General features: G+C 44.6%; 1 protein-coding gene across 5 annotated transcripts in view; it reads right to left on the reverse strand.

Annotated features, from left to right (window-relative positions):
* LOC130112531 (amyloid beta precursor protein binding family B member 2-like) overlaps positions 1–26,701 on the reverse strand; it is a 72,954-nt gene that overhangs the window by 28,351 nt on the left and 17,902 nt on the right. For 3 of the 5 annotated variants that reach the window (XM_056279943.1, XM_056279941.1, XM_056279942.1), the window contains exons 2-10: positions 22,204–22,307; positions 19,493–19,559; positions 16,878–17,957; positions 8,306–8,547; positions 5,051–5,182; positions 3,862–3,933; positions 2,233–2,283; positions 1,031–1,116; positions 291–351 (exon numbers count right to left, since the gene is read on the reverse strand). In XM_056279943.1, coding sequence (XP_056135918.1) covers positions 291–351; positions 1,031–1,116; positions 2,233–2,283; positions 3,862–3,933; positions 5,051–5,182; positions 8,306–8,547; positions 16,878–17,957; positions 19,493–19,511 — 1,743 coding nt within the window. In that variant the 5' untranslated portion in view covers positions 19,512–19,559; positions 22,204–22,307. The remainder of the gene's footprint in view (positions 1–290; positions 352–1,030; positions 1,117–2,232; positions 2,284–3,861; positions 3,934–5,050; positions 5,183–8,305; positions 8,548–16,877; positions 17,958–19,492; positions 19,560–22,203; positions 22,308–26,701) is intronic. The other 2 variants (XM_056279944.1, XM_056279945.1) reach the window with 2 other exon arrangements.

A 26,701-nucleotide genomic window follows, 5' to 3' on the forward strand; every position in this document is an offset into this window, starting at 1 on the left:
AAATCATCCCACCAGCTGATTTCACCGAATAGCATATCTTTAGCCGCAGAGGACAAACTACTCAGTGACATCATCTGTTGTAGCAATTGGTTTGAAGGAAAACCTTAGCACTCTATGTGGCATATGGTTGCTTAGTTCTGTTCTAAACATTTTCTTGCAGCTTTTTTCCAGGAGTTGCAGAGCTTCATGGATCCATTCACTTTCATGTGACCTAATGCCACAGATTACAAGAAAACCTGTGCAGCATAGACAGAACTTAGAATATCCAAGTCACTGGAGTGTCTTCTCACCTTGGCTTCTGGATCACTGTTAATACTGCTGGAGTCCTCTTCTTCAACTGGTGGGGGGTTCCTGTGAGAGGAAGCAACCAAATTTTCTACATATAATTATAAGAGTAATGGCAATCCCAATGTAATCACAACGCAGTTGTGACTGCAGCCGATAACTGTTTGCTTTAGTTGAGCTTCCCGTCCTCAGTGTGATTTTAAGGCAAAGTTAATAGGCAATCATTGCACTGGGATAAAACATAAGGCTACTTCCTGAATGCATCATTTAACTTCCTACCCTGTCCGACCTCATTTTGGTTTCATATTGATGTAGCGCATTTGTGTGTGTGTGTGTGTGTGTGTGTGTGTGTGTGTGTGTGTGTGTGTGTGTGTGTGTGTGTGTGTACTTCTATCTTTGTGAGAACCAATTTGAGTATCTAACCATCTGAGTGAGGACATTTTTGCAAAGTGAAGACATTTTGTCCAGCCCTCACTTCTTTAAGGGTCTGTTTTTGGGCTAGGACTTGGGTTTAGGGTTAGAATTTGAATTAGGGTAAGTGTCAGGCTTAGGATTAGGCAGGTAGTTAAGGGGATGATGGTTAAGGTTAGAGGCTAGGGAATGAATGTAGTCAGTGAGGGGTCCTCAAAAAGATAGAAGTACAAATGTGTGTGTGTGTGTGTGTGTGTGTGTGTGTGTGTGTGTGTGTGTGTGTGTGTGTGTGTGTGTGTGTGTGTGTGTGTGTGTGTGTAAATGTGTGTCTCACCGCAGTTTAAGCGATGCGTAGCGAAGCGTAGCTCCTTCAAACTCCTTCAAACTGGGGTCGGGGTTCACTGTGGCTGCCTGCAGGTCCTGGCACACATATGTGATGTGACTTAATCAAAAATCGCAAGATGTCACCAAATTAAAAACTCTACAAACCAAAACAGCTTAGCCAAAAAAACCTAAAAAAAAACCTAAACTTGACAGAAATGTTATAGTACCATGCATCCAAGTGGGGGGCCCTTATGCTTGCGAGTTTGTTGGTGTGTTATGTTTGACCAAGCATGCTGTGTAAAAGATAAATATTTAGCACCAACCGCAGTGATATGTACATAACTTGACATGCCTATATGCGCTCAGAATTAAAAAAAAAAAAAACATGCTTGCACAATGCAAAAAATATCAATCTTAACAAATGTTTCAAAAAAGTTGAGTTTCAAAACTTCTGAAAAACTGTCCAACAGACCTAAACAAAAACTTGCACTGTTTCTAATGTGGATCAAGTTTCAAAACTTTTCTTGAACCGAGAGGTTTTTTTATGTCACTACACTGATCTATTTTATACCACCAGCTTGTTTCTAGATAACGTACTCTTTATACAAACTTCTAAAGCAAATAAAATGACACTAAAAATAAGTGCGATTATTTTACACCATTAATTTTATCTTTTTTTTATAATCTTTTTATTGCATTTTTGCACAGGTTTATAAGACAAACAGGACAAAATGTAAATGTGCCTATGAGTTTAACCCACGAAAACCAAACCCACCAACCAATAACCCATCCTCAACCCACCCAACTGCACCCTAAATTGGAGAAGCAAAACAAGCAGATGGAAAAAATATACTTTTCTTTTTTAAATCATCAAACGAAGAACTTCAGTCTAAATCTAAAAAAAAAAAAAAACTTAAGATTGGCATTCTCTGCAGTGCAGTGTGGTGAGAAGAATTCATTATAGCAAATAAATGAGAGAAAGCAGTAAGGACAGGAACAAACTGTGAAGCGTCTCAGAGCCAAGTAACAGAGCTGTATTTTCATGTCAGCCAGGACCAAAGTTGTTTTTACAGTTGCAGAAGATACATCATCACAACAGGAACAAACGATCGTGACCATGCACTGAGGCCATTCACATAAATACACACAGGAAAAAAGGGGGTGAATATGGATCCTTAATGAACAAAAAACGACCGGATATACCATACTTGCCTTCCAAACCTCACTATCAATCTTTCCGCCAAAATTACTCCACACCTGTTTCTACACATATTGTTAAAATATGTGCACACACACACACACACACGCACACACACAGACACACGCACACACACACACACACACACACATACGCACACATAAAATCAGAGGTCAAGGATTGGAAGATAAGGAAGAGGTTGGAGGGGTGCGAGGGGAGAGGGACAGAATAAAGCTGTTAGCTTGCTAGCTCACTCCACGCCGGTGCCAGTTTCAATGAGGAACAACCCAGTGAGTAATTTATTTTTATTCATTTTACTACTTTATTAATCCCCATGGGGCAATTCTTTCTCTGCATTTAACCCATCCTAGCTGTGTAGCTAGGAGCAGTGGGCAGCCGCCATGCAGCGCCCTGGGACCAACTCCAGTTCTTTTTTCCATTGCTTTGCTCAGGGGCACAGACAGGAGTATTAACCCTAACATGCATGTCTTTTTGATGGTGGGGGAAACCGGAGCACCCAGAGAAAACCCACCGCAGACACGGGGAGAACATGCAAACTCCACACAGAAAGGACCTGAGATGACCCTCAAGGTTGGACAACCCCAAGGTTCGAACCCAGGACCTTCTTGCTGTGAGGCGACAGCGCTAACCACTGGGCCACCGTGCCGCCCTAATACTAAAAATGAAAAGCTCAATGTCCGTTAGCTTTTTTTTTTTTGTGCCCCCCCCTTTTTTTTTCTCCCCAATTGTACTTGGCCAATCACCCTATTTTCCGAGCCGTCCCGGTCACTGCTCCACCCCCTCTGCCAGACCAGGGAGGGCCGGAGACTACCACTTGCCTCCTCTGATACATGTAGCGTCACCAGCCGCTTCTTTTCACCTGATAGTGAGGAGTTTTGCCAGGGGGACGTAGCATGTGGGAGGATCACGCTATTCCCCCCAGTTCCCCCTCCCCCCCGAACAGGCACCCCGGCTGACCAGAGGAGGTGCTAGTGCAGCGACCAGGACACATACCCACATCCTGCTTCCCACTCGCAGATACGGCCAATTGTGTCTGTAGGGACGCCTGACCAAGCCCGGAGGTAACAAGGTGATTTGTACCAGCGAGCCCCATGTTGGTAGGCAACAGAATAGACTGCTACACTATCCAGACACCCCTGTTGGCTAACGTTTTAAATAATTTTGTGTTTGCTCCTATTGACAGTATACCAAGAATCTAGTGATTAGTAGAATAGGAGATGACACTGTAAATAATACACACAATACACTTATCCAGTGTGAGGGTCTAAGGACAGGATGTTGTATTCCCATAAAGCTCACTGAGGCAAATTTGTAATTTGTGATATTGGGCCATATAAATAAAACTGACTCGACTTGATGCACATTTCTACACTAACTGGCTCTGTATTGTACACAAATGATAGTTTCACGCATGCATGCACACACATACACACACACACACACACACACACACACACACACACACACACACACACACACACACTCACACCCACACACAAACACCAAGAATGAGATGCTAAATCAAACATCTCAAGGGTATTGAAGCAAAGGATGACTGGGTCACGGATAACTGAGGAATTGACTGAAGAAGGCCTAGAAAGTTCTCAAGCATCCTACAGTACCTTGTCTTCATCTTCATGGTGCTGACAATGCCACTCCTGGTCAGTCATCCCCTGTAGAGAGCCGGAACGAGGCTGGAAAGAATTAAAGAAAAGAAAGGGACTTCAGTTGGAAAAGACAGGAAATACATCATTATGGCACAAAACTGTAAGACTAATGATAATAACAATGATGATAATAATAATAATAATAATAATAATCAATGAGGACGTCATCACAAAGTTGTACTGAACTATAATTATCAGTTGTCCTCTTCCATGTTGGTTCAGCTGATCATGTCTGACAGTGTATATAGCCTGCAGGTCATTCTCTCTCTTCATTCTACTGAGTGTCAACAGCAGTCCATTCTCTCTGGATTGTAGGATGGAAGTTTTTTCCTCACCATCCTCCTTTCTGTCCAACCTCATCTTGGTTTCATATTGATTTAGAACATTTGTGTGTGTGTGTGTGTGTACTTCTATCTTTGTGAGGACCAATTTGCGTATTTAACCATCAGAGTGAGGACATTTTTGCAAAATGAGGACAATTTGTCCGGCCCTCACTTCTTTAAGGGTCTGTTTTGGGGCTAGGATTTGGGATTAGGGTTAGAATCAGGATTAGGTTAAGGGTAGGGTCAGACCCCTTTCCTCTTTCCCCAAATGCTTTTCCTTTTCTCTCATTCTGCTAAACTAACTGACTGATTGACCCTTCTTGCCTTGCTGATTTCTAGCTCGCCACGGACTGTGCACTAACAGTCTTCCTACACTCTCTCACTCCTTTTCACTGTTTCCCTCATCCTGCATCCCTTAAAATCCTCAAGAAATATCTCAGAATAGACAGAATAGATAAAGATACAGAATCATATGCACACATTCCTCTGTGGGAGAGAAAATGTGGCGTGGAAGCTACATCCAGTTCACCCAGCTTAGTATAAAATGATTCATAAATCGAAGGCTCATCCCTGACCACATGAACAAAGATTCACAGATAAAAACTGCTGGGTGGTGGTGGGGCACCCTGGTGGCTCACCTGGTAGAGCGCATACCACGTAAAGCTGAGTCCTTACCGCAGCAGCCTGGGTTTGATCTAGCCCAGGCCATTTGCTGCATGTCATCCTCTGCCTTTCCTGTCTCTCTATACTATCACTATCTAATAAAGGCGGAAAAATGCCAAAAAAAAATATTTTAAAAAAATTGCTTGGTGTTGACTTACAAAGTAGCAGCTGTTGACAAATCCGCATGTGGGCAAAGTGGGCTCATGAGTGGAGATGGGCTCAACTGAACTGTCAGAGGTGGTGCTGCCCGAACGGGTTGAAGCCACGAAGAACACCTCTGCCTGGGAGGACTTAACATACACATACACACACACACACACACACACACACACACACACAGAGTCAGGGAATACTATAGGCCTTTATCATTCTAAGATCAGCTGTCCGGTCTTGACTAGAATTGAACCCAGGCCCTTCTCCACACTTGGAGTAGGGTATGGTTGAATGCATTATCAATCTCAGATAATAAAAGAAACAGGCGGAGTTATTCTGTTTTGAAGAAACCAATTGCAATTCTAGTGGGCGGGACTATAAGTGATTGTGCTCCTCCAAAACAGTGTTGAGTTGCAAATTCATAATATGGAAACTGAAATGATGAGTTACATGTTCGTCATTTGGGTAGGTGAGCAAGCCTCCTGTCAAAATGCCATCAAAAAAATGTTGGCATTTATTGACTTTACGCTTCTTCCTCTTGTCTTTATAATGACAACCACAATCTGTTTAATGGTACCATAAAACAGCAATATACTTTAGATTTGGAAAAACTATAACTGGGCCCATTAGAGCTAGTTATACACTACGCCTTTGCCAACTCCCTACAGATGAAGGACTATAGCTGAAAACCAGGCTTTTACCACAGCCAGTTTGCAAACATGCAGGGACATTGTCTTTATAAATGCTCAATATCCAAGTAAGAAAATCACAGAAAGTTGAATCAGTTCATCTGGAAATGCAGCTGACATCTGAAATGCAGGGACATTGTGGTTCAAAACGAAGTGTTTCCAAGTCAAATTGTTGGCCAATTTTTGATATTGTTGACAGTGAATTTAACAGGCACCATCAAATTCTTTGTCCCAGTTGTCCATAATTACAATCATAGTTATCCATGTTGAAATGCAACTTTTTCTAGTGTTGCTTGGGGATGTTGAAAATCTGTAACACAAGGGGTTTGGGGGGGAAAGAGCGGGATATGTACAACCGGATTTGGTTGGCACGAATCAGAGCACTATACAAGTTTCTCACATTCATTAAACTAAACTTACCTAAACAAAAAGTAATTTTTATTGACAACCTTAATTCAAATCAGAGACAGCATCCTTGACTTATAGATGATGTCATGCTGCAACTCAATTACAGATATAGCATAATATCTGGACAGTATGGACATTGGCTTCAGCCATAGAAATTGATTAGTACTGCTTTATCCCTTTCTGTCCCAGTCAACATAAGGTCACATTTATCTTATTTTTATTTTTTCCCCCTTTTTCTCCCAATTGTATCCGGCCAATTACCCCACTCTTCCGAGCTGTCCAGGTCGCTGCTTCACCCCCTCTGCCGATCCCGGGAGGGCTGCAGACTACCACATGCCTCCTCCAATACATGTGGAGGTTCCAGCAGCTTCTTTTCACCTGGCAGTGAGGCGTTTCGCCAGGGGGACGTAGCGCGTGAGAGGATCACGCTATTCCCCCCAGTTCCCCCTCCCCCCTGAACAGGTGCCCCAGCTGACCAGAGGAGGCGCTACTGCAGCAACCAGGACACATACCCATATTCGGCTTCCCACCCGCAGACACGGCCAAATTTGTCTGTAGGGATGCCCGATCAAGCCAGAGATAACACGGGGATTTGAACCGGCAATCCCCGTGTTGGTAGTCAACGGAATAGACCGCTATGCTACCCGGACGCCGTCAAGGTTGCATTTATTAACACAATTGGTCATTGACTGTAAATTGCAGGAGCAGCGCCAATGGTCAACAAGGTGCACCTGCACCTCAATGTCCTTTTCCCTGACTATACACTGTATATCTCTCAGTAGATGCAGGGCATCAATAGACTGAATAGGAGAAAGCACTACCACACGATCTTATGTCAGGAGAAACAACCTGAAGAAATGCAATCCAGTTTTAGATTGTTGTTTATTAAGACTGTTGGACTATACCCAATAGGGAAATATTGCTTCAGCGCGAATACATGGTGCTGAAATTTGTTGGTGCTTAATAAATCACCAAACAGACCAGAGCATGACATTTTGCTGTCCTCCCTAAAAGTAAACACTAAATGTTACAGGCAAAACTTGAATTTCCTTTCATTTGGAATGTCTGCTACAGTTGAAAATGTTAAATACAAGGGGAAAAAATCTACCAAAATAATTAATTATTACGTTTCCTTTATTAATCCCCTAGGGGAAATTCAGTTACTGCAAATTAACCCATCCTAGCTGTGATCTGTGCAGCTAGGAGCAATGAGCTGCTGCCTTGATGCTGCGCTCGGAGACCAACTCCAGTCCTTTTCCCATTGCCTTGGTCAGGGGCACATACAGGAGTATTAACCCTAACATGCATGTTTCTTTTTGATGGTGGGGAAACCAGAGCACCCAGAGAAAACCCACCGCAGACATGGGGAGAACATGCAAACTCCACATAGAAAGGACCTGGGACGGCCTGGGGTTCGAACCCAGGTCCTTCTTGCTGTGAGGCAACAGCGCTAACCACTGGGCCACCGTGCCGCCTATGGAGACATCATGACTGTGATGTCTGAAGAACAGACAGCAGTGTAGTTGTAGTGGGTCTCTAGTCGACCCTGGTGTTACACACAGAGGACGACCTGGGATAACCCCCCCCAAGGTTGGACAACCCCGGAGTTCGAACACAGGACCTTCTTGCTGTGAGGCGACAGCTCTAAACATTGGGCCACCGTGCCGCCCAAAACAGGGTGGATAAACAGGATTATTGCATGTTCCATGATTTTGCAGTCGTTTTTCATGAGATTACATCTACACTTTGCTCTACAACACTCATGTCTGATGAAGTGGCATTTATTTAAATGTGTGATTGCACAGTTTTCTTCTCTTCCTCTAATTCACAATGGATGTCTTTACAGTGATTTTAAGTAATGTGGCTGCAATTTCAAACACCATCTGAGTCTGACTCCTTCCACATTAGACATTTATTAAATAAACCATATCATATTAAAATAATGTTTAATCTTAAAAAACCCACTAGTACTGTTTTTCAACTATAAATGTGCTGTTGCCATACCTTGAGTACCAAACAACTAAACCTTTCAACAACCTTTATTAACTAGAGGTCCTATTAGGACGACTTTTTTTCCCCTTCTCAGGCGGGGTCAGCTTAAATAGGTTTGACTGTGTTTATAAGTAAAATTCGTTTCTGTGTGTATGTCCTTCTGTCTCTCACCTCATGGTCAGGAGTGGGCGAGGGGCTGAGAGAGCCCACGGAGTGCTTGCATGGTGTGGAGGCTGTGTCATTGCCCAGGGCCTCTGGCTCTGTGTGCCCAGCAGGAGGACGTGAGGCCGGCCTCTCCCACTGTGTTGTGCCTGTGGGAATGTGCCAGTAGTAGATACCAGCCATGTCTGTGATCTTCTTCCATCCTGGAGGAAGATCTGGGTCTGTCTGAAATGACTGCTCACTCCAAATATCTGTTAGGGTAGCATACACACACACACACACATGTGGATATCTTTATATAGGAGGCACAAGGACAAAATTAATATGTAGATTTCTAGCATGCCTTCAACACAAACAAACGGGCATATGTCTTTATGCATGCTCAATAATCTAGGTAAGAAAATCACAGAAAGTTGAATCAGTTCATCTGGACATGTTTATTGAGAGAAACATTTCATCACTCATCTAAGTGACCTCTTCAGTCTAAACTGACTGCAGGTATCCCCACCCTTATAAACAATACAGTGGCATAACGACCGAAAACAACGATCCGTCTCATATGCAAACTGCCATGACCATTAACTAGAGTTACAGTGCCCATGTGTACAATTCAGAGGATTGTGGAATGACTGCAAAGAGACCATCTATGCGAAGACGGAACCATCCCTGAACCGGGGGGGCTAAGAGTACTGCCATCTTACAATGTCAAGTCAGTTTTATTTGTATAGCCCAATATCACAAATTACAAATTTGCCTCAAGGGGCTTTACAGCAACACAACATCCTGTCCTTAGACCCTCGTATCGGATAAGGAACAACTCCCTAAAAAAAACCTTTAACAAGGAGAAAAAATAGGAAGAAACCTCAGGGAGAGCAACAGAGGAGGGATCTCTCTCCCAAGATGGACAACGTGCAAAGGATGTTATGTTTGCAATATTTACAGAATACAACAATTGAGAGAGGATAACCGAATTATATTGCTAATTATAATATTATAATATATAATGATAACATAATATATAATTATAATTATAATCAATGCTGTGATCGCAACCATTCCCCAATCCTCTGTGAATAGTACACATGGCCAGTCTAACTGTAGCTAATGGATACGGCAATTTGCATATGAAACTGATCGTTGGTTTTGGTCGTTATGCCACTGTATTGTTTATAAGGGTGGGGATACCTGCAATCAGTTGAGACGGAAGAGGTCACTTAGACGAGTGATGAAACGTTTCTCTCAATAAACGTGTCCAGATGAACGGATTCAACTTTCTGTGAAACGGGCATATGAGCACGCATGCACGCATGTGCACACACTCACTCATACACACACAGAAACACAACAGCATACCCTAGAACTCCTATATCAGAATCAGAACCCTTTCATTGGCCAAGTATATTTGCACATACAAGGAATTTATTTATTTATTTATCCCCCCCCCCTTTTCTCCCCAATTGTATCCGGCCAATTACCCTATTTTCCAAGCCATCCCGGTCGCTGCTCCACCCACTCTGCCAATCCGGGGAGGGCTGTAGACTACCACATCCCTCCTCCAATACATGTGGAGTTGCCAGCCACTTCTTTTCACCTGACAGTGTGGAGTTTCACCAGGGGGACGTAGTGTGTGGGAGGATCACGCTATTCCCCCCTGTTCCCCCTCCTCCCCCGAACAGGCGCCCCAACCGGCCAGAGGAGGCGCTAGTGCAGTGACCAGGATACATACCCACATCCGGCTTCCCACCTGCAGACACAGCCAATTGTGTCTGCAGGGACTCCCGACCAAGCCTAAGGTAACATGGAGATTTGAACCAGTGATCCCTGTGTTTGTAGGCAACAGAATAGACCGCTACACTACCCGGACGCACTCACATACAAGCAATTTAGCTTAGTGGTTGCTTGTGTACTTGTTGAAGACATAATACAAAATAATAAAATACAATGAAGGCCAATAAAATTAGTAACTAAAAAAGATGAACAGTGTATACATATATAGTATATAAAACAGTATATAAACAACCCAAAATACAAATAGAGACAATAGAAGAAGATGATATCAGAAATGTATGAAAGGTAGTAGAAGAATAGTGGAATGGGTATTAGGAATGGACCATGTGATCTAACCGAAGGCAAAAGAACATCTTTAACCAATTATGTTTCTTTTATTCAAACAGGGGATGAGACATTTATCATATTGTCCCAGTTATTTTGTTTTCCTATCCTCTGATTTATTCATTTAGTGTTAGAAGAAAAAAATGGAGAAAAAAAACTACTTGATATAACCAGTCCTCTTCAGATCTTTTCCAAATTAAAAAGACAGGTAACAATTAACAGTCACATAACTAGCAACAGCCAATAGATCATTAGCAAAGAAGCTCTCTGTTGGACGGATGAGTAAACATTAAAAACAAAAAGTGAGTGTAATGAGTGAAAATGTTGATATCAGTTAGAAGTTTGAATTTTTGTGACCTTTATTTGACGTTGAAACATGTAGAAGTAATCCTTCACTGATTTTATTTCTTGCACATGTATACTCACGTGCAAGCACACACACAAATACACACTTTGCACACATAAACGAATAAATATACAGTATTGTGTATCTGCACTTAAATTTGTTGACTTATGTGGCATCTCATCTGTAACCGATAAATTCTGTCATCTGGTTCTAAACACACAGGCAGTAAACTGAAGTCCAGAGTGAATAGTGGGTGTGTATGTGCTTGCAAGCATGCCTGCTTTCACCTGCATGTGTGTGCCTGTGTTCATGTGCATCTCTACATGTGTGTATGCAAAGCTGATGGACGACAGCTTGGATTAGATGATAAGACACTCCATTGGGTGGCACAACGGCTCATAAAAGTGATATCGACTCAGAGTGTATAAAGAACTGACTGGCTAGCATTTTGTGTGTGTGTGTGTGTGTGTGTGTGGACAGGGGGCTAGATCTGCCAACCATGCTGATAAAACAATAAAACAATGAAACATAGCGCTTTGGCCTGACACCATGGCAGCAAGTCATATGTCATCATGATGGCTAGGTCAGTTCAGATCCACACACACACACAGATTCAGAGAAGTTATGAAAACTTTAGTTGTCTTTTAATGGAAAGAATTATTTCACAAACCTAATCAGGAAACGCATACACACTAGCATTCATCTTTGAGGCTTGAGAATATGCATTAGAGCATGGACCTGTAAAACAGGACCTTCTGGGAAATGCAGTCTTTTATAGGCGGACAAATTAGGTCAGAACCATTAAAACTACAACACAGACAGCCTAAATGTCTTTCTGCTTTAGGCAACAAGAGAGATGGCAGCGGTGGGGTGCTTAAGATAAACCAGAGGATGACAAAATTGCACACATACCATGCGTGCAGACACACACAGACAAATACAGACAGAGGCATAGTGAAAAAAAGGCAGATGGCCAAAAAGAAAGCTGGCTGATTTAGTGCTGTGCTGGCTTGGCTATTGCCTCTACGCAGTAAATCATGGATCAGTGCAAGTACTGCCGGTTTCTGCTAGCCCTGTTAGCACTGTGCCTTTTAGCACACCCCCTTAATGAGGTTTGCAAACCTGAAAGTCTAAGAAAGCTAAAACTAAACTAGCACGCCGTACTTGGCTCAAGGGGCTGTGCCACGGCCAAGCTAATCGCACATAGCTTGGTTAGCATGCAGCCCCATGCCAGAGCAGAGTTGGGCAGAGGGGGAGGGGAGACCACTCAGCTCCAGAGGCAAAACACACTCTCACGCTTCCTACTGCAAATAACATCAGACAGACTTCTATCACATCACCTTATCCAGACAGGAACACACGCATGTAAACAGTCCCATTGACATACATACATAAAAGATACAGTACAACAAACATTCACAGAGACTCCTATGCAGAACAATCTGCCCCATAACTGGCAGGCATTTAGCAAACATCGCAAACACACACACACACACACACACACACACACACACACACACACACACACACACGCGCGCACACACAAACTGCACGTCCACTTAAATCTCCTGTCGGTAGACATCTGCAGATACCCAGACAGCAGCTGACTCATCTATAGACAGCATTTTAAGCTCTAGTCTCACACTGTGGTTTCCAACAGACTTTCAGCCCATCTACCTACCCTCGTAATTGACAATCACAATGGCCAGCATGTAGTCTTTCCCCAGCATCATAGTCAGCTAGCTACCTCTCACGGCGCAGCAACACACGAGAGAACCAGAGAACCCCAGACAGAGAGGGGGACACTGTGAGAAAGGGAAGGAGAGAAGGAGGGGGGACAGAAAAGGAAGGATAAGAGAGGAGAGACAGATGAGGAAAAGAATGAAGAGAGGAATTGAATGAGATGGGGAGTGGAAGCAGAGGAGGTGACAGGGTTGGGGGGGGTACGGGGGTGTATCCCCAGAGCTGAGCTGCATTTGCTGTTGTCATCTTTCCTCAATCTGAAACATCAGTAACAAGAGCTCAGATCATCCTGTCCTCCCTTTTCCTGTTCACAACACACACACACACACACACACACACACACACACACACACACACACACACACACACACACACACACACACACACACACACACACACCGAAAGAAATTGGCAATTTGGCAACAATCATCTTCGTCAAACAAATGTCTATGTTTATCCTTCTGTCCCTTTCTCCATCCTTTCCTTCTTCCCCTAAGCCTCTCTTCGTTGTCCTAGCAACCCCCAGATCATCTTTCTAACAGCATCATATCCGATGGAGACACATGTTGGCAGAGTGGGAGGAGGCGTGAGAGAGAAGAAGTGGGCAGGGGGCTGGGGATCAAGGGAGAGCTGATGTGAGAGAGTCAATAAATGAGTGAGTTATTGAGTGAGTGAGTGATTGGGGAGGGGGGAGAGTGAGAGAGAGAGAGAGAGAGAGAGAGAGAGAGAGAGAGAGAGAGAGAGAGAGAGAGAGAGCGTTTGAAACACTATAGAGATGAGGACCTTGCATATTTTCCATTTGCAATCACAGCCAAGCATGTACTTTCATGGTGGCTGCAGCGCCTGCGCTGCTGCGTATGTAAGAATGTAACTGCAAACTAAAGAATGCAAAATACCTTTTTTAATGCTGCACGTGTATGCCGTTCTGTGTGTGTGGGGGGAGGGGTGTTGGCTCTTTTGTTGTGAAAGCAGTATCACACTGAACCTCTAACCCACAATATCCACAGAAGAATCTGACAAACACCTGGCAAAACAACACTGCTTTGTCAGTATGAGAGACAGAGATGGGAGAAGAGAAAGATTGACAGAAGTCTAAGTTGGCAGAGAGGTAACAGGAAGTTGAGAAGATAGAAAAGGGGCAGAAATGCAGGAAGGGATAACGGATTTAAGATCATGGTATCTTTTCAATCAGTGTTTATTCAGCATGAATGATGCCTGTTATGTAACTCTCCAGCAAACTGATCCTGAGGGAACAATCATTCTTAACTAGAAACTATGGTGCCCCTAACATTTGCTTTTTGTCTCCCTCCCTCTATTCATCAATACACAGTCTTTGAACTGCATATACTTCCAACCCATCCATAAGGGAACAAACCTTGGCTCTGGAAGACAAGTCTTTTTGCAGACAAGCAAAGAGACAGTGGGGACAAATGAACAGATAGAAAATAAACTCTCCCTTGGAAAATGGTTTTACTTTATGAGGGTAAGTGCCAAGGAGTTGGAAGGCAAGCACTGTAGGAGACAAGGTGGCAGACAGATTTGTAAAATAAAGATATAACACTAGTGAGCTTTGACTTTTGAGCTGCAGTGAGTCATCAGAGCGCAGGAGATGAAGCATTCTGCAAGACAAAGCTGCAGGTACGTGACGCAACAGCTCACAGGAGTACAGCTAGTATCTGAGACTTCAGAGAAAACCGTTATGAGCTGAATGCATGTCAGAGGTCACGGCTGATGTGCAGTGGAGAGAACAGCAAAAGACATGCGAAGTGGTTGTCACGGCCCATTTCAAACTGGCTTCTCTGACAAAGAATAACCAGTAGACCTCCTACAGAAGGAGCGAGTACAGGCAAGCTTGATAGGCATCGATACCAACAATCATCATATGCCTTACTTATTAGTAACTTCCACAACAGAGCAGATAAGCTATCATGGGTCCAAATCACTACACCTCAGCTGAAATCTACTCTAAAAGGCAAGTTATGCAAGGTTTTTGCATACTATACCAACTTTTATTCAGCCTAAAGATATGGTAGAGGGACTAACTTTAAATTTTTTTCAATTTGTTCATCCTTCCATCCATCCATTATCCAAACTGCTTATCCTGCTCTCAGGGTCGTGGGAATGCTGGCACCTATCCCAGCAGTCATTGGGCAGCAGGCGGGAGACACCCTGGACAGGCTGCCAGGCCATCACAGGGCCAAAACATTCACACCTACGGACAATTTAGTACGGCTGATTCACCTGACCTACATGTCTTTGGACTGTGGGAGGAAACCGGAGCACCCGGAGGAAACCCATGCAGACACGGGGAAAACATTTAAACTCCACACAGAGTACAACCTGGGATGATCTCCCCCACAAGGTTGGACTACCCTGGGGCTTGAACACAGGACCTACTTGCTGTGTGGCGACTGTGCTAACCACTGCGCCACCATGCCGCCCCATCTGTAACATGTCCCACATAAATATAGACCATTTGTAAAAGAGATTTGCTATCAACAGCCTTATTTGAAATAGAGCAAATGTGTGTAGCCCATTTGATTGAGGTCCACTGCTGCACAATAGAGGCCATAGCTGACAAAAAACCTACATTTTAAACCTTTACATTTTAACTGAAGCTCCACGAAACAATATAAACAGGATCCTAACTCAGTGTCATGCAGATATTTGCTATCTACAATTTTTTTTTGTTTTTTGTTTTTTTGTTAACTAGTTAGTTTTAGGACCGTCCGGGTAGCGTAGCAGTCTATTCCGTTGCCTACCAACACGGGGATCAGCGGTTCAAATCCCTGTGTTACCTCTGGCTAGGTCGGGCTCCCTACAGACACAATTGGCCATGTCTGCGGGTGGGAAGCGGGATGTGGGTGTGTCCTAAGCGCTGCACTAGCATCCCCTCTGGTCGGTCGGGACGCCTGTTCAGGGGAGAGGGGGAAATGGGGGGAATAGCGTGATCCTCCCACACGTTACGTCCCCCTGGTGGAACTCCATACTGTCAGGTGTAAAGAAGCAGCTGGCGACTCCACATGTATCGGAGGAGGCATGTGGTAGTCTACAGCCCTCTCCGGATTGGCACGAGGAGGTGGAGCAGAGATCGGGACGGCTCAGAAGTGTTGGGTAATTGGCCGGATACAATTGGTGAGAAAAAGGGGGGGGGGAATCCAAAACAAAAACAAAACAAAACAAAAAAACTAGTTAGTTTTAGTCTCAAGGTTATTCAAACTTAAAATGAAATTATGATATGGCTGGCATTTGACATATTTCATATCACCCCAAATACTAGGAAGATTGTGCGGGTTATGTAGCTCGTTTTAACATCATTAGCTACAAATTCGTGATATTTAAAGGCCATTCATCAACAGGGGCTGGCGAGAACCATTGTGTCTTTACTGTCGATAGGGGAACCTTTCAGTCATGACCACTCTTACCTTCGAGGGGACAAGGTTAAAGCCTTCATGTGAGATCGGAGGATCATAACTGAAACTTAAAAAACTGAGGATTGGAAATGGCTCAAAATAGAAGCTCTTCTCATCATGCACACACAGCCTCGAGCGAAAAGGAAATCTCTAAAGTTGCGTGTCTAATATTTTCCATACTCTGTCGGTATGCCCAAACTGCATCATACTACATAGTTCTTGTATCTAAACTGTTGTAAAGAGTCACAGGATTTTTATAATCACTCCAACAGAGAGAGGGATTATGACAGAAAAAAAGACTCAATATATAAAAAAAGAAAGCAAGTAGATAAATGTTTGTGGGCTGCAGACTAAGGATGCACCAATACCACATACACAAGCACAGTTTGAAACAGGAAGCAGCTGACCAAGCTTCCCATCCACCCTTGGGGCAACAGGGACACGTTCTAGCATTTGTTATTTTGTTCTTGTCATGACTGAGTTTATGGTGTGCTCACACACAAACTCTCTCTCTATCCCTCTCTCTCTCACTCTTTCTCTATATCCCTCTCTCTCGCTCTCTCTCTATCCCCCTCGCTCTCTCTTTCTCTATATTACTCTATCTCACACACACACACACACACACACACACACACACACACACACACACACACACACACACACACACACACATTAGCACACATACATACAGGTTAGGGAAATCGCTAAATGGTAGAAAGAAAACAAACCAGCACTAAGCAGCTGACACACACTCACATGTCCATACTGCCAAAAGGCCCTAAACTCTACTACTACTACTTTCGACTGCTCCCGTTTGGGGTCGCCACAGCGGATCAGAAGGCCCTAAACTACAGTGACCTTATATTTGCCCTTGAGCAATGTATCTCAAAGGACAAAAAAACTAGGTAAATAGCATTTTGTGTGTGTGTGTGTGTGTGTGTGAGAGAGAGAGTGTGTGTGTGTGTACCTGTCTCTTCTGGGGAATTGCTCCCCTGCGACAATGTGGTCCAGCTGGACTCCTCATCACTCGGGTTCAGGTTCTGAATGCGGTTTAAAGCACAGTCTGTCTTTGCTCCAGTCCGCCTGTCCTTCTTTGTCTCCGGAGAGGAGGAAGAAGAGGAGGAGGAGGAGCAGGAGGCCACAGAGAGCAGTGGAGTGTCCTCAGGGCTTGCCTGTCTGGGCAGCGAGGGAGGAGGAGGCACCCCAAGCTCTTTGGCCGACTTAAGGAGTTTGAGGGTTGGGTGGAGATCAGAAGCGAGTCCCTGGCCTGAAGGAATTTTTATGTTCTTCATCGGACTCTCACTTGTTATCATCAGCAATGGCCTTTTCTCCTCCTCATCCTGTTCCAATACATTGTCGTCCTCATCTTCAATCTTCATGTTTGACACTTCTTTCTCAGACAGGATGCTGATATCATCGCCCTCCTCTGTCTCAATGTTCACCTCAGAGCCCAAACTTGTTGTGTTGGAGTTTAGCTTGATCTCCAGAGACCTGTTGGTATTACAGTCTACATCTGACTCTATTTTTTGATCGAGATCTGACTTGGTGTTTGGTTCAGGGTGAGGGCTGTGGTCTAGTTGGATGACATCATCTCGGTCGTCTCGGTCGTTGTTGGTCAGGTCGTGACTATCATGCTCCACAGCTGAGTTTACATTAAGGTCGTCTGCAACTGCTGTTGTGTTAGGTTCAGAGACAGTGGAGTCAGGGCCGGTTGTGTTTTTGTTGTGATCCTGGCCAGCTTTACGGAGCTGGTTCATCCCATTCTTTGCTAGTTTGGGGTTGTTGGGAGTTGATGACTGAGGTGATGAAGACGATGGCGGTGATGACGTAGATGGCATTCCTTCTCCAAGGCCCATGGCAGCCTGGATACTGGTGAGTGCATACTTCTTGCGGCACTTTGGAGGTGTGGCAGAGCCCTGTTTGATGACATCACCGCTGAGCAGCTGATTGTGGGAAGAGCGAAGACTGAGTGATGTTGGAGGACTGGCAGCTGGGCCATTATGATTGGTCACATCCACTGACATCATCATGGCACAAGAATCGTCCACTACAAGAGAGGGTGAAAGAGGGGAGTGTGAAGTTAGTATATCTGAATCACTATATCTCAGTAGGGTCCTTTATTTATTCATTTATTTTGGACCCCCCCCTTTTTTTTCTCCCAATTGTATCTGGCTAATTACCCTACTCTTCCAAGCCATCCCGGTTGCTGCTCCACCCCCTCTACCAATGCGGGGAGGGCTGCAAACTACCACATGCCTCCTCCGATACATGTGGAGTCGCCAGCCGCTTCTTTTCACCTGACAGTGAGGAGTTTCACCAGGCAGACGTAGCGCATGAGAGGATCACGCTTTTCCCCCCAGTCCCCCCCCCCCGCCGAACAGGTGCCCTGACCGACCAGAGGAGGCGCTAGTGCAGCGACCAGGACACATACCCACATCCAGCTTCCCACCCGCAGACACGGCCAATTGCGTCTGTAGGGACGCCTGACCAAGCTGGAGGTAACACAGAGATTCAACCCGGCGATCCCCGTGTTGGTAGGCAACGGAATAGACCGCCATGCTACCCGGACGCTCCAGTAGGTTCCTTTATGCTTGTTTTATTTTTTTTTCCGACAGAAAAGTTTTGCACATGCTTCTACTTGCACATGTACATGCATTACAACATGTTGTCCTGTAACATATTGACTTAATTATTAGCTATACTTAAGAACTGTAAAAAAGGAAAACCGGCATGGTGTATTATATCAAACAGATCCAGCATGGTGGGCAGCAGGGCGGCATAAGATTTAGGGGAACCATCCTTCAGTCAGAAGGACTGCACTCAATCCATCTTGACAGCATATATCCACAATGTGTAAGTGTTTTTAGCGAGACCCTGAATTCCTACTAGCTTAAATGGGGCTGTGGCTGACCTTGCACAACTGTGGAGTAAAAATATGATGTTCTCCCTCTGGTATCAATAACCCATTTCAAGGTATGGTCAGGCAATATGACAAAATCAAATATCATGACATTTTTATCCGAATACCTCTGCTTTCATAAGGTATTTCCACACAAGAATTTTTTTGAAAAATCATCGTTAGTAATATGAATATGATAGCCAAGTATGTAGAGGCAGATTATTCATTTCATTCAGCTGAAACAAACCGATATGAGAATTGTATCCCTTTACTGAATTGTAGCCTTTAAGACCAGCGAATGATTGAATATTAGTCAAGGAACCACAATAACTAAAATCCCAGATGATATCAAGTCATATCATAATATTGATACAAGATGATATCATTACAGTGCCCAGCCCTATGTCAAGGTCTCTGCATTCCTCAGACATGGGACATATTTTTGAAAGCCGTACCAGATGCATTAAGAATGAATGCATTTCTCAACTAGCAGTTGCCTTTAATGATCCAAAAAGTGCTGGCTAGAGCAGTGTACTACTTCCAGAGACAGACAGACAGGCAGACCAGAGAGAGAGAGAGATAGAGAGAGTGTGTGTGTGTGTGTGTGTGTGTGTGTGTGTGTGTGTGTGTGTGTGTGTGTGTGTGTGTGTGTGTGTGTGTGTGTGAGTGTGTGTGTTTTGTACCTGACAGGTGGTCAGTCATGGACTGCTGCTGGTCACGTTACAGGGTTCAAGGGCCGCAGCTGCAGATCTTCAAACAATAAAGAGTAAAAACAGGGAAACAACAATCAGAATGAGAATAAAGAATGTGGTGAATCCTGGAAACTTCAAGGGTGACCCCTAGAGACCACAGCTACCCATGTGGAACCCAACCGCAGCTCATTGCTATGGAAACCAAATGCATTAGAGCATTTAAAGGACTCCAAACACGCTGTGCGAGTGCACTTGTGGGTGTGTGCAGGTTTCAGTGTGCATGTATTTTGTTTTTGTGTGTGTGAGTGCAAGTGCACGTCTGTGTGTGCGTATGTGTGTATGCATTGGTGAATATGAGACACTGAAAAGTAGGGAGATCAAATGCTTCACTGAACTGACAACACCACTTTGTAGATTGCTGTATTCTACAGACTTTATGGATAATCCACACATATCACAGGATAGCCAGACCAAAACCTAAAGCATCACATTAAGGAAAGTGTTTTCACTCTCAAACTGATCAACAAACTTGTCGATTAAGTGGAAAAATATGATGATCTTAAAAGGGTTCCACAAACCGATTTGAATTCAACTCCATTGCACTGGGTGGAGGTGAGATAGCTCTACTGTGGAGAACTCAAGACCTTGCCAAACCGCACCAAAACTATCTGGATGGATAGATAGATTGCACTAGGAGTATCCATCCATCCATCCAAACCACTTATCCTGCTCTCAGGGTTGCTGGAGCCTATCCCAGCAGTCATTGGGCAACAGGCAGGGAGACACCCTGAACAGGCTAGCAGGCTCACACACACACACACACACACACACACACACACACACACACACACACACACACACACACACACACACACACACACACACACACACACACACACACACACACACACACACACACACACACACACACACACCTAGGTCCAATTTCGTATGGCCGATTCACCTGACCTACATGTCTTTGGACTGTGGGAGGAAACCGGAGCACCCAAAGGAATCCCACGCAGACACAGGGAGAACATGCGAACTCCACACAAAGGACGACCCCCAAGGTTGGACTACCCCAGGGCTCGAACCCAGGACCTTCTTGCTGTGAGGCGACTGCACTAACCACTGTGCCACCATGCCGCCTGCACTCAGAGTAAGTAAAAAAAAAAATTATTTTATTTTAGGTGAACTGACCATTTCACATCAGCTCTATAGGCTATATGTTAAAGGGATAACACTCCATTAACAGCTATAGTACTGAGCAGTCTTGTGCATCTCTATAACGCTGAAGAAGATTGCCAGTACTGTCGCTACTGTCCATGAATGTGAAAACTACAACCCTTACTTCCTGGTTTGCTGCTACCTTCTGTAAGCAACATCGAAATAAACTACATGAATGCCAAATAAAGACGGCACTCGGTGGTATTCTGTGAAGATGGCATTCATGTAGTATGACACCGTACTTCAGCTTCTAACAAGTCCACCTAGAGAGTCTGGTTGACTAACACTGGTGTATCACCTTTCTACTTGCCCAATATTTTATTGCCCCCCCCTTTTCTCCCAGATTGTATCCGGCCAATTACCCCACTCTTCCGAGCCGTCTCGGTCACTGCTCCACCTCCTCTGCCGATCCGGGGAGGACTGCAGACTACTACATGCCTCCACTGATATATGTGGACTTGCCAGCTGCTTCTTTTCACCTGAGAGTGAGGAGTTTCACCAGGGGGACATAGCGTGTGGGAGGATCACGCTATTCCCCCCCCTGAACAGGGGCCCCCGACCAACCAGAGGAGGTGCTAGTGCAGCGACCAGAACACATACCCACATCTGGCTTCCCACCCGCAGACACAGACAATTGTGTCTGCAGGGACGCCCATCCAAGCTGGAGGCAACATGGGGATTCGAACCAGCGATCCCCATGTTGGTAGGCAACGGAATAGACAGCTACGCTACCCGGACGCCCCCTATTTTATTGGTCTTAAATTCTGAATCCCATGTGTGTTGCCTAGATCACATTGTCTTTGATGCCCCCATATTAAGAAGCCAACTCAGAGAGGTTGATCTAAATATATATTTTACCCTGAACGTAAGAAAAAACTATGATGCATCTTGTTTTGTCTTTTTTTTTTTTTTTTTTTATTTCGCATGAGGGCAATCGGTTCTTCCATCCCAGGCCCATACCTACAAGTGTTCTGTTAAAAAAAAAAGTTTTTTAAAAGAAGGTCCTGGGTTCGAGCCCCAGGGTAGTCCAACCTTGGGGGTTGTCCCGGGTCGTCCTCTGTGTGGAGTTTGCATGTTCTCCCCGTGTCTGCGTGGGTTTCCTCCGGGGGCTCCAGTTTCCTCCCACAGTCCAAAGACATGTAGGTCAGGTGAATTGGCCGTACTAAACTGTCCCTAGATATGAATGTGTGTGGGTGTGTGTGTCGACCCTGTGTGATGGCCTGGTTGCCTGTCCATGGTGCCTCCCCGCCTGCCGCCCAATGACTGCTGGAATAGGCTCCAGCATCGCCATGACCCTGAGAGCATGATAAGTGGTTCGGATAATGGATGGATGGATGGTTTACTACCCTTTCAAGGGGAGATTTTTATGATGTACTTTAAAATTTGGAAGACTTATTTACATTACCATGACAGGTTAATTTGTGAACACATGTTAACATGTTTTACAAGTGACTTTTTATGCTTAATTTACCTACCAGAGAGTTAGGGATTGTGGGAAAACTGCAGGATGGAGAGCATCCATGCCGACAGTACCACTCTGCTCAATGAGCTGCAAGCCTTTATAAAGGGAACCAGTTTCCTGTGGACAGATGGAAACACATAACAGAAATCATGACTGAATGAGGAGGAGGGGGGTCGAGGTGAAAAGAAATTGAGAGAACGACAGATCCAGTGGAAGAGAGCAAATGAGAGAGAGAGAGAGAGAGAGAGAGAGAGAGAGAGAGAGAGAGAGAGAGAGAGAGAGAGAGAGAGAGAGAGAGAGAGAGAGAGAGAGAGAGAGAGAGAGAGAGAGAGAGAGAGAAATATACGGGACGCCAAAGGGACAAATAAAGAAACATCAATTATTCACACCCTCTGATCAAAGATTAATAAACACAGTGTGTGTTTGTGTGTGTGTGTGTGTGTGTGTGAGAGAGAGAGGGTTGTAGAGAACATAATGCTCATTTTGTAGAAGGCTCATATTTCTTTCTTTGGTGCAGTCCTGCAGACCATTCACTGACTGGAAACATCATAAACTTCATGCCATTCGAGACTTGTAAACTGCCCCTATTTTGGCCCCAGCAATACAACACACTCACACAAACACACATGTTTACACAAACAAAACACACACACACACACACACACACACACACACACACACACAAATTACTGCATACTGTAAAAACTTTATTGGGGATAATGAAATGAAATCAAAGATTAATATATGTTGACATAAGTATAAGAATTAAATAAAATGCATAAATTATCCAGTGATAACTACTCTCAAAATGCATCTTGGGCAACAACAAAAAAACATTCAACTTTTAAAAATATTTTAATAACATCCAGTAATGGATAGTTTTGCTGATAAAATTGTGATTTAAAACTGAAAAGCTTAAGTTTGATGCACTACATAAATATAGGCTGGTATTGAACTAGAGGGCTAACCCAGCCACTGAGGATGCACAAGCCAGTGCATCCTTAGCGCCGGTCCCAAGCCCGGACAAATGGGGAGGGTTGCGTCAGGAAGGGCATCCGGCGTAAAATCTTTGCCAAATCAAATATGCGGATCATAAATAAGACTTACATACCGGATCGGTCGAGGCCCGGGTTACCAACGACCGCCACCGGTACTGTTAACCAGCAGGGTGTCGGTGGAAACTATGCTACTGTTGGGCGAAGGAGAAGGAGAGGGGGAAAGCATGTCCAGAGGCAGCTAGAGAGGAGGAAGGGTAGACATGTGGAGGTGAGAGTTGGAACTTTGAATGTTGGCACTATGACTGGTAAAGGGAGAGAGCTGGCTGACATGATGGAAAGAAGAAAGGTAGGCATACTGTGTGTGCAAGAGACCAGGTGGAAGGGGAGTAAGGCCAGGAGTATCGGAGGTGGGTTCAAACTCTTCTACCATGGTGTGAATGGGAGGAGTAATGGGGTAGGGGTAATTCTGAAGGAAGAGTATGTCAAGAGCGTGCTGGAGGTGAAGAGAGTGTCAGACAGAGTGATATGCCCTGCCATTTGGGCATGAAATGGAATAGAAAGAAGAATTCTGGAGTGAGTTGGATGAAGTGGTGGAGAGTGTACCCAAGGAGGAGAGAGTGATGATTGGAGCAGACTTCAATGGGCATGTTGGTGAAAGGAATGGAGGTGATGGATAGGTATAGTGTCAAGGAGAGGAATGTGGAAGGACAGATGGTGGTGGATTTTGCGAAAAGGATGGAAACGGCTGTGGTGAATACATATTTCAAGAAGAGGGAGGAACACAGGGTGACATACAAGAGTGGAGGAAAGTGCACACAGGTGGACTATATCTTATGTAGAAGGCGCCATCTAAAAGGGATTGGAGACTGCAAGGTGGTGACAGGGGAGAACGTAGCTAGGCAGCATCGGATGGTGGTCTGTAGGATGACTTTGGAGACCAAGAAGAGGAAGCGAGTGAAGACACAGCCGAAGATCAAATGGTGGAAGTTGAAGAAGGAAGACTGTTGTGTGGAGTTCAGGCAGGAGTTAAGACAGGCACTGGGTGGTAGTGAAGAGTTGCCAGATGGCTGGACAACCACTGCAGAAATAGTGAGGGAGACAGCTAGGAAGGTACTTGGTGTGTCATCAGGACAGAGGAAGGAAGACAAGGAGACTTGGTGGTGGAATGAGGAAGTACAGCAAATTATACAGAGGAAAAGGTTGGCAAAGAAGAAGTGGGATAGTAAGAGAGATGAAGAAAGTAGACAGGAGTACAAGGAGATGCAGCGTAAAGCAAAGAGAGTGGTGGCAAAGGCAAAGGAAAAGGCGTATGGTGAGTTGTATGACAGGTTAGACACTAAGGAAGGAGAAAAGGACTTGTACCGATTGGCTAGACAGAGAGACCAAGCTGCAAAGGATGTGCAGCAAGTTAGGGCGATCAAGGATAGAGATGGAAATGTGCTGACAAGCGAGGAGAGTGTGCTAAGAAGGTGGAAGGAATACTTTGAGGGGCTGATGAATGAAGAAAATGAGAGAGAGAGAGATAAGGTTGGATGATGTAGGGATAGTGAATCAGGAAGTTCAGTGGATTAACAAGGAGGAAGTGAGGGCAGCTATGAAGAGGATGAAGAGTGGAAAGGCAGTTGGTCCTGATGACATCCCTGTGGAGGCATGGAGATGTTTAGGAGAGATGGCAGTGGAGTTTTTAACTAGATTGTTTAACACAATCCTGGAAAGTGAGAGGATGCCTGAGGAGTGGAGAAGAAGCATACCGGTACCGATTTTCAAGAACAAGGGCGATGTGCAGAACTGTAACAACTACAGAGGTATAAAGTTGATCAGCCACAGCATGAAGATTTGGGAAAGAGTAATAGAAGCTAGGTTAAGAGGAGAGGTGATGATCAGCGAGCAGCAGTATGTTTCATGCCACGAAAGAGCACCACAGATGCGATGTTTGCTTTGAGAATGTTGATTGAGAAGTATAGAGAAGGCCAGAAAGAGTTGCATTGTGTCTTTGTAGATTTAGAGAAAGCTTATGACAGAGTGCCGAGAGAGGAGGTGTGGTATTGTATGAGGAAGTCAGGAGTTGCAGAGAAGTATGTAGGAGTGGTGCAGGATACGTATGAGGGAAGAGTGACAATGGTGAGGTGTGCAGTTGGAATGACAGATGGGTTCAAGGTGGAGGTTGGATTACATCAAGGATCAGCTCTGAGCCCTTTCTTGTTTGCAATGGTGATGGACAGGTTGACGGACAAGATCAGGCAGGAGTCTCCATGGACGATGATGTTCGCGGATGACATTGTGATCTGTAGCGAGAGTAGGGTGCAGGTTGAGGAGAGCCTGGAGAGGTGGAGGTATGCACTGGAGAGAAGAGGAATGAAAGTCAGTAGGAGCAAGACGGAATACCTATGCGTGAATGAGAGAGAGGACAGTGGAATGGTCAGGATGCAAGGAGTGGAGGTGACAAAAGCATTTGAGTTTAAATACTTGGGGTCAACCGTCCAAAGTAACGGGGAGAGCAGTAGAGAGGTGAAAAAGAGAGTGCAGGCAGGATGGAGTGGGTGGAGAAGTGTGTCAGGAGTGATTTGCGACAGAAGGGTAACAGCAAGAGTTAAAGGGAAGGTTTACAAGATGGTTGTGAGACCAGCTATGTTATATGGTTTGGAGACAATGGCACTGACGAAAAGACAGGAGGCGGAGCTGGAGGTGGCAGAGTTGAAGATGCTAAGATTTTCACTGGGAGTAACGAAGAAGGACAGGATTAGGAACGATTATATTAGAGGGACCGCTCAGGTTGGACGGTTTGGAGACAAAGCAAGAGAGGCAAGATTGAGATGGCTTGGACATGCGTGGAGGAGAGATGCTGAGTATATTGGGAGAAGGATGCTGAATATGGAGCTGCCAGGGAAGAGGAGAAGAGGAAGGCCAAAGAGGAGGTTTATGGATGTGGTGAGGGAAGACATGCAGGTGGCTGGTGTGACAGAGGAAGACGCAGAAGACAGGAAGAAATGGAAACGGATGATCCACTGTGGCGACCCCTAACGGGAGCAGCCGAAAGTAGTAGTAGATTGAACTAGAGGGCTAGAGAAGCGTCAGTCTAGTGTCCTTAGCTTGCATATTTTTAATAAAACAGTATTTCTAAGTAAGTAGATATTTGGAGAGTTAATAAAATTGCAAGAATGTGCACGTCTCATGACATAAATAAATAGATTTTAAGAAATAGACATATTTCCTGATTGTGTAGCTCATGTATAGTAGCTGGTGTTGGTCACTCATATCACAAAGGAGGTCTCATACAAAAAGGTTGTTGATCCCTCCATCCATCCCGTCATGACTATATCATAAAGCACTTTGGTTTGTCTGCCATTAACGGGGGTGTTACGCTCTAAAATACCAGGGTGTCCCTTGATACTGACCCCCACTCTAAAATTTCTGCTCTGACAATTTGAGCTAGAACTAATCACAGTGAGCCAAATCTACAGTAGGTTCAATAGAATAGAATAGAATACTCTTTAGTAGGCATTTTGTACATAC

This window comes from Lampris incognitus, chromosome 5, assembly GCF_029633865.1.
Source record: "Lampris incognitus isolate fLamInc1 chromosome 5, fLamInc1.hap2, whole genome shotgun sequence".
NCBI lineage: Eukaryota > Metazoa > Chordata > Actinopteri > Lampriformes > Lampridae > Lampris > Lampris incognitus.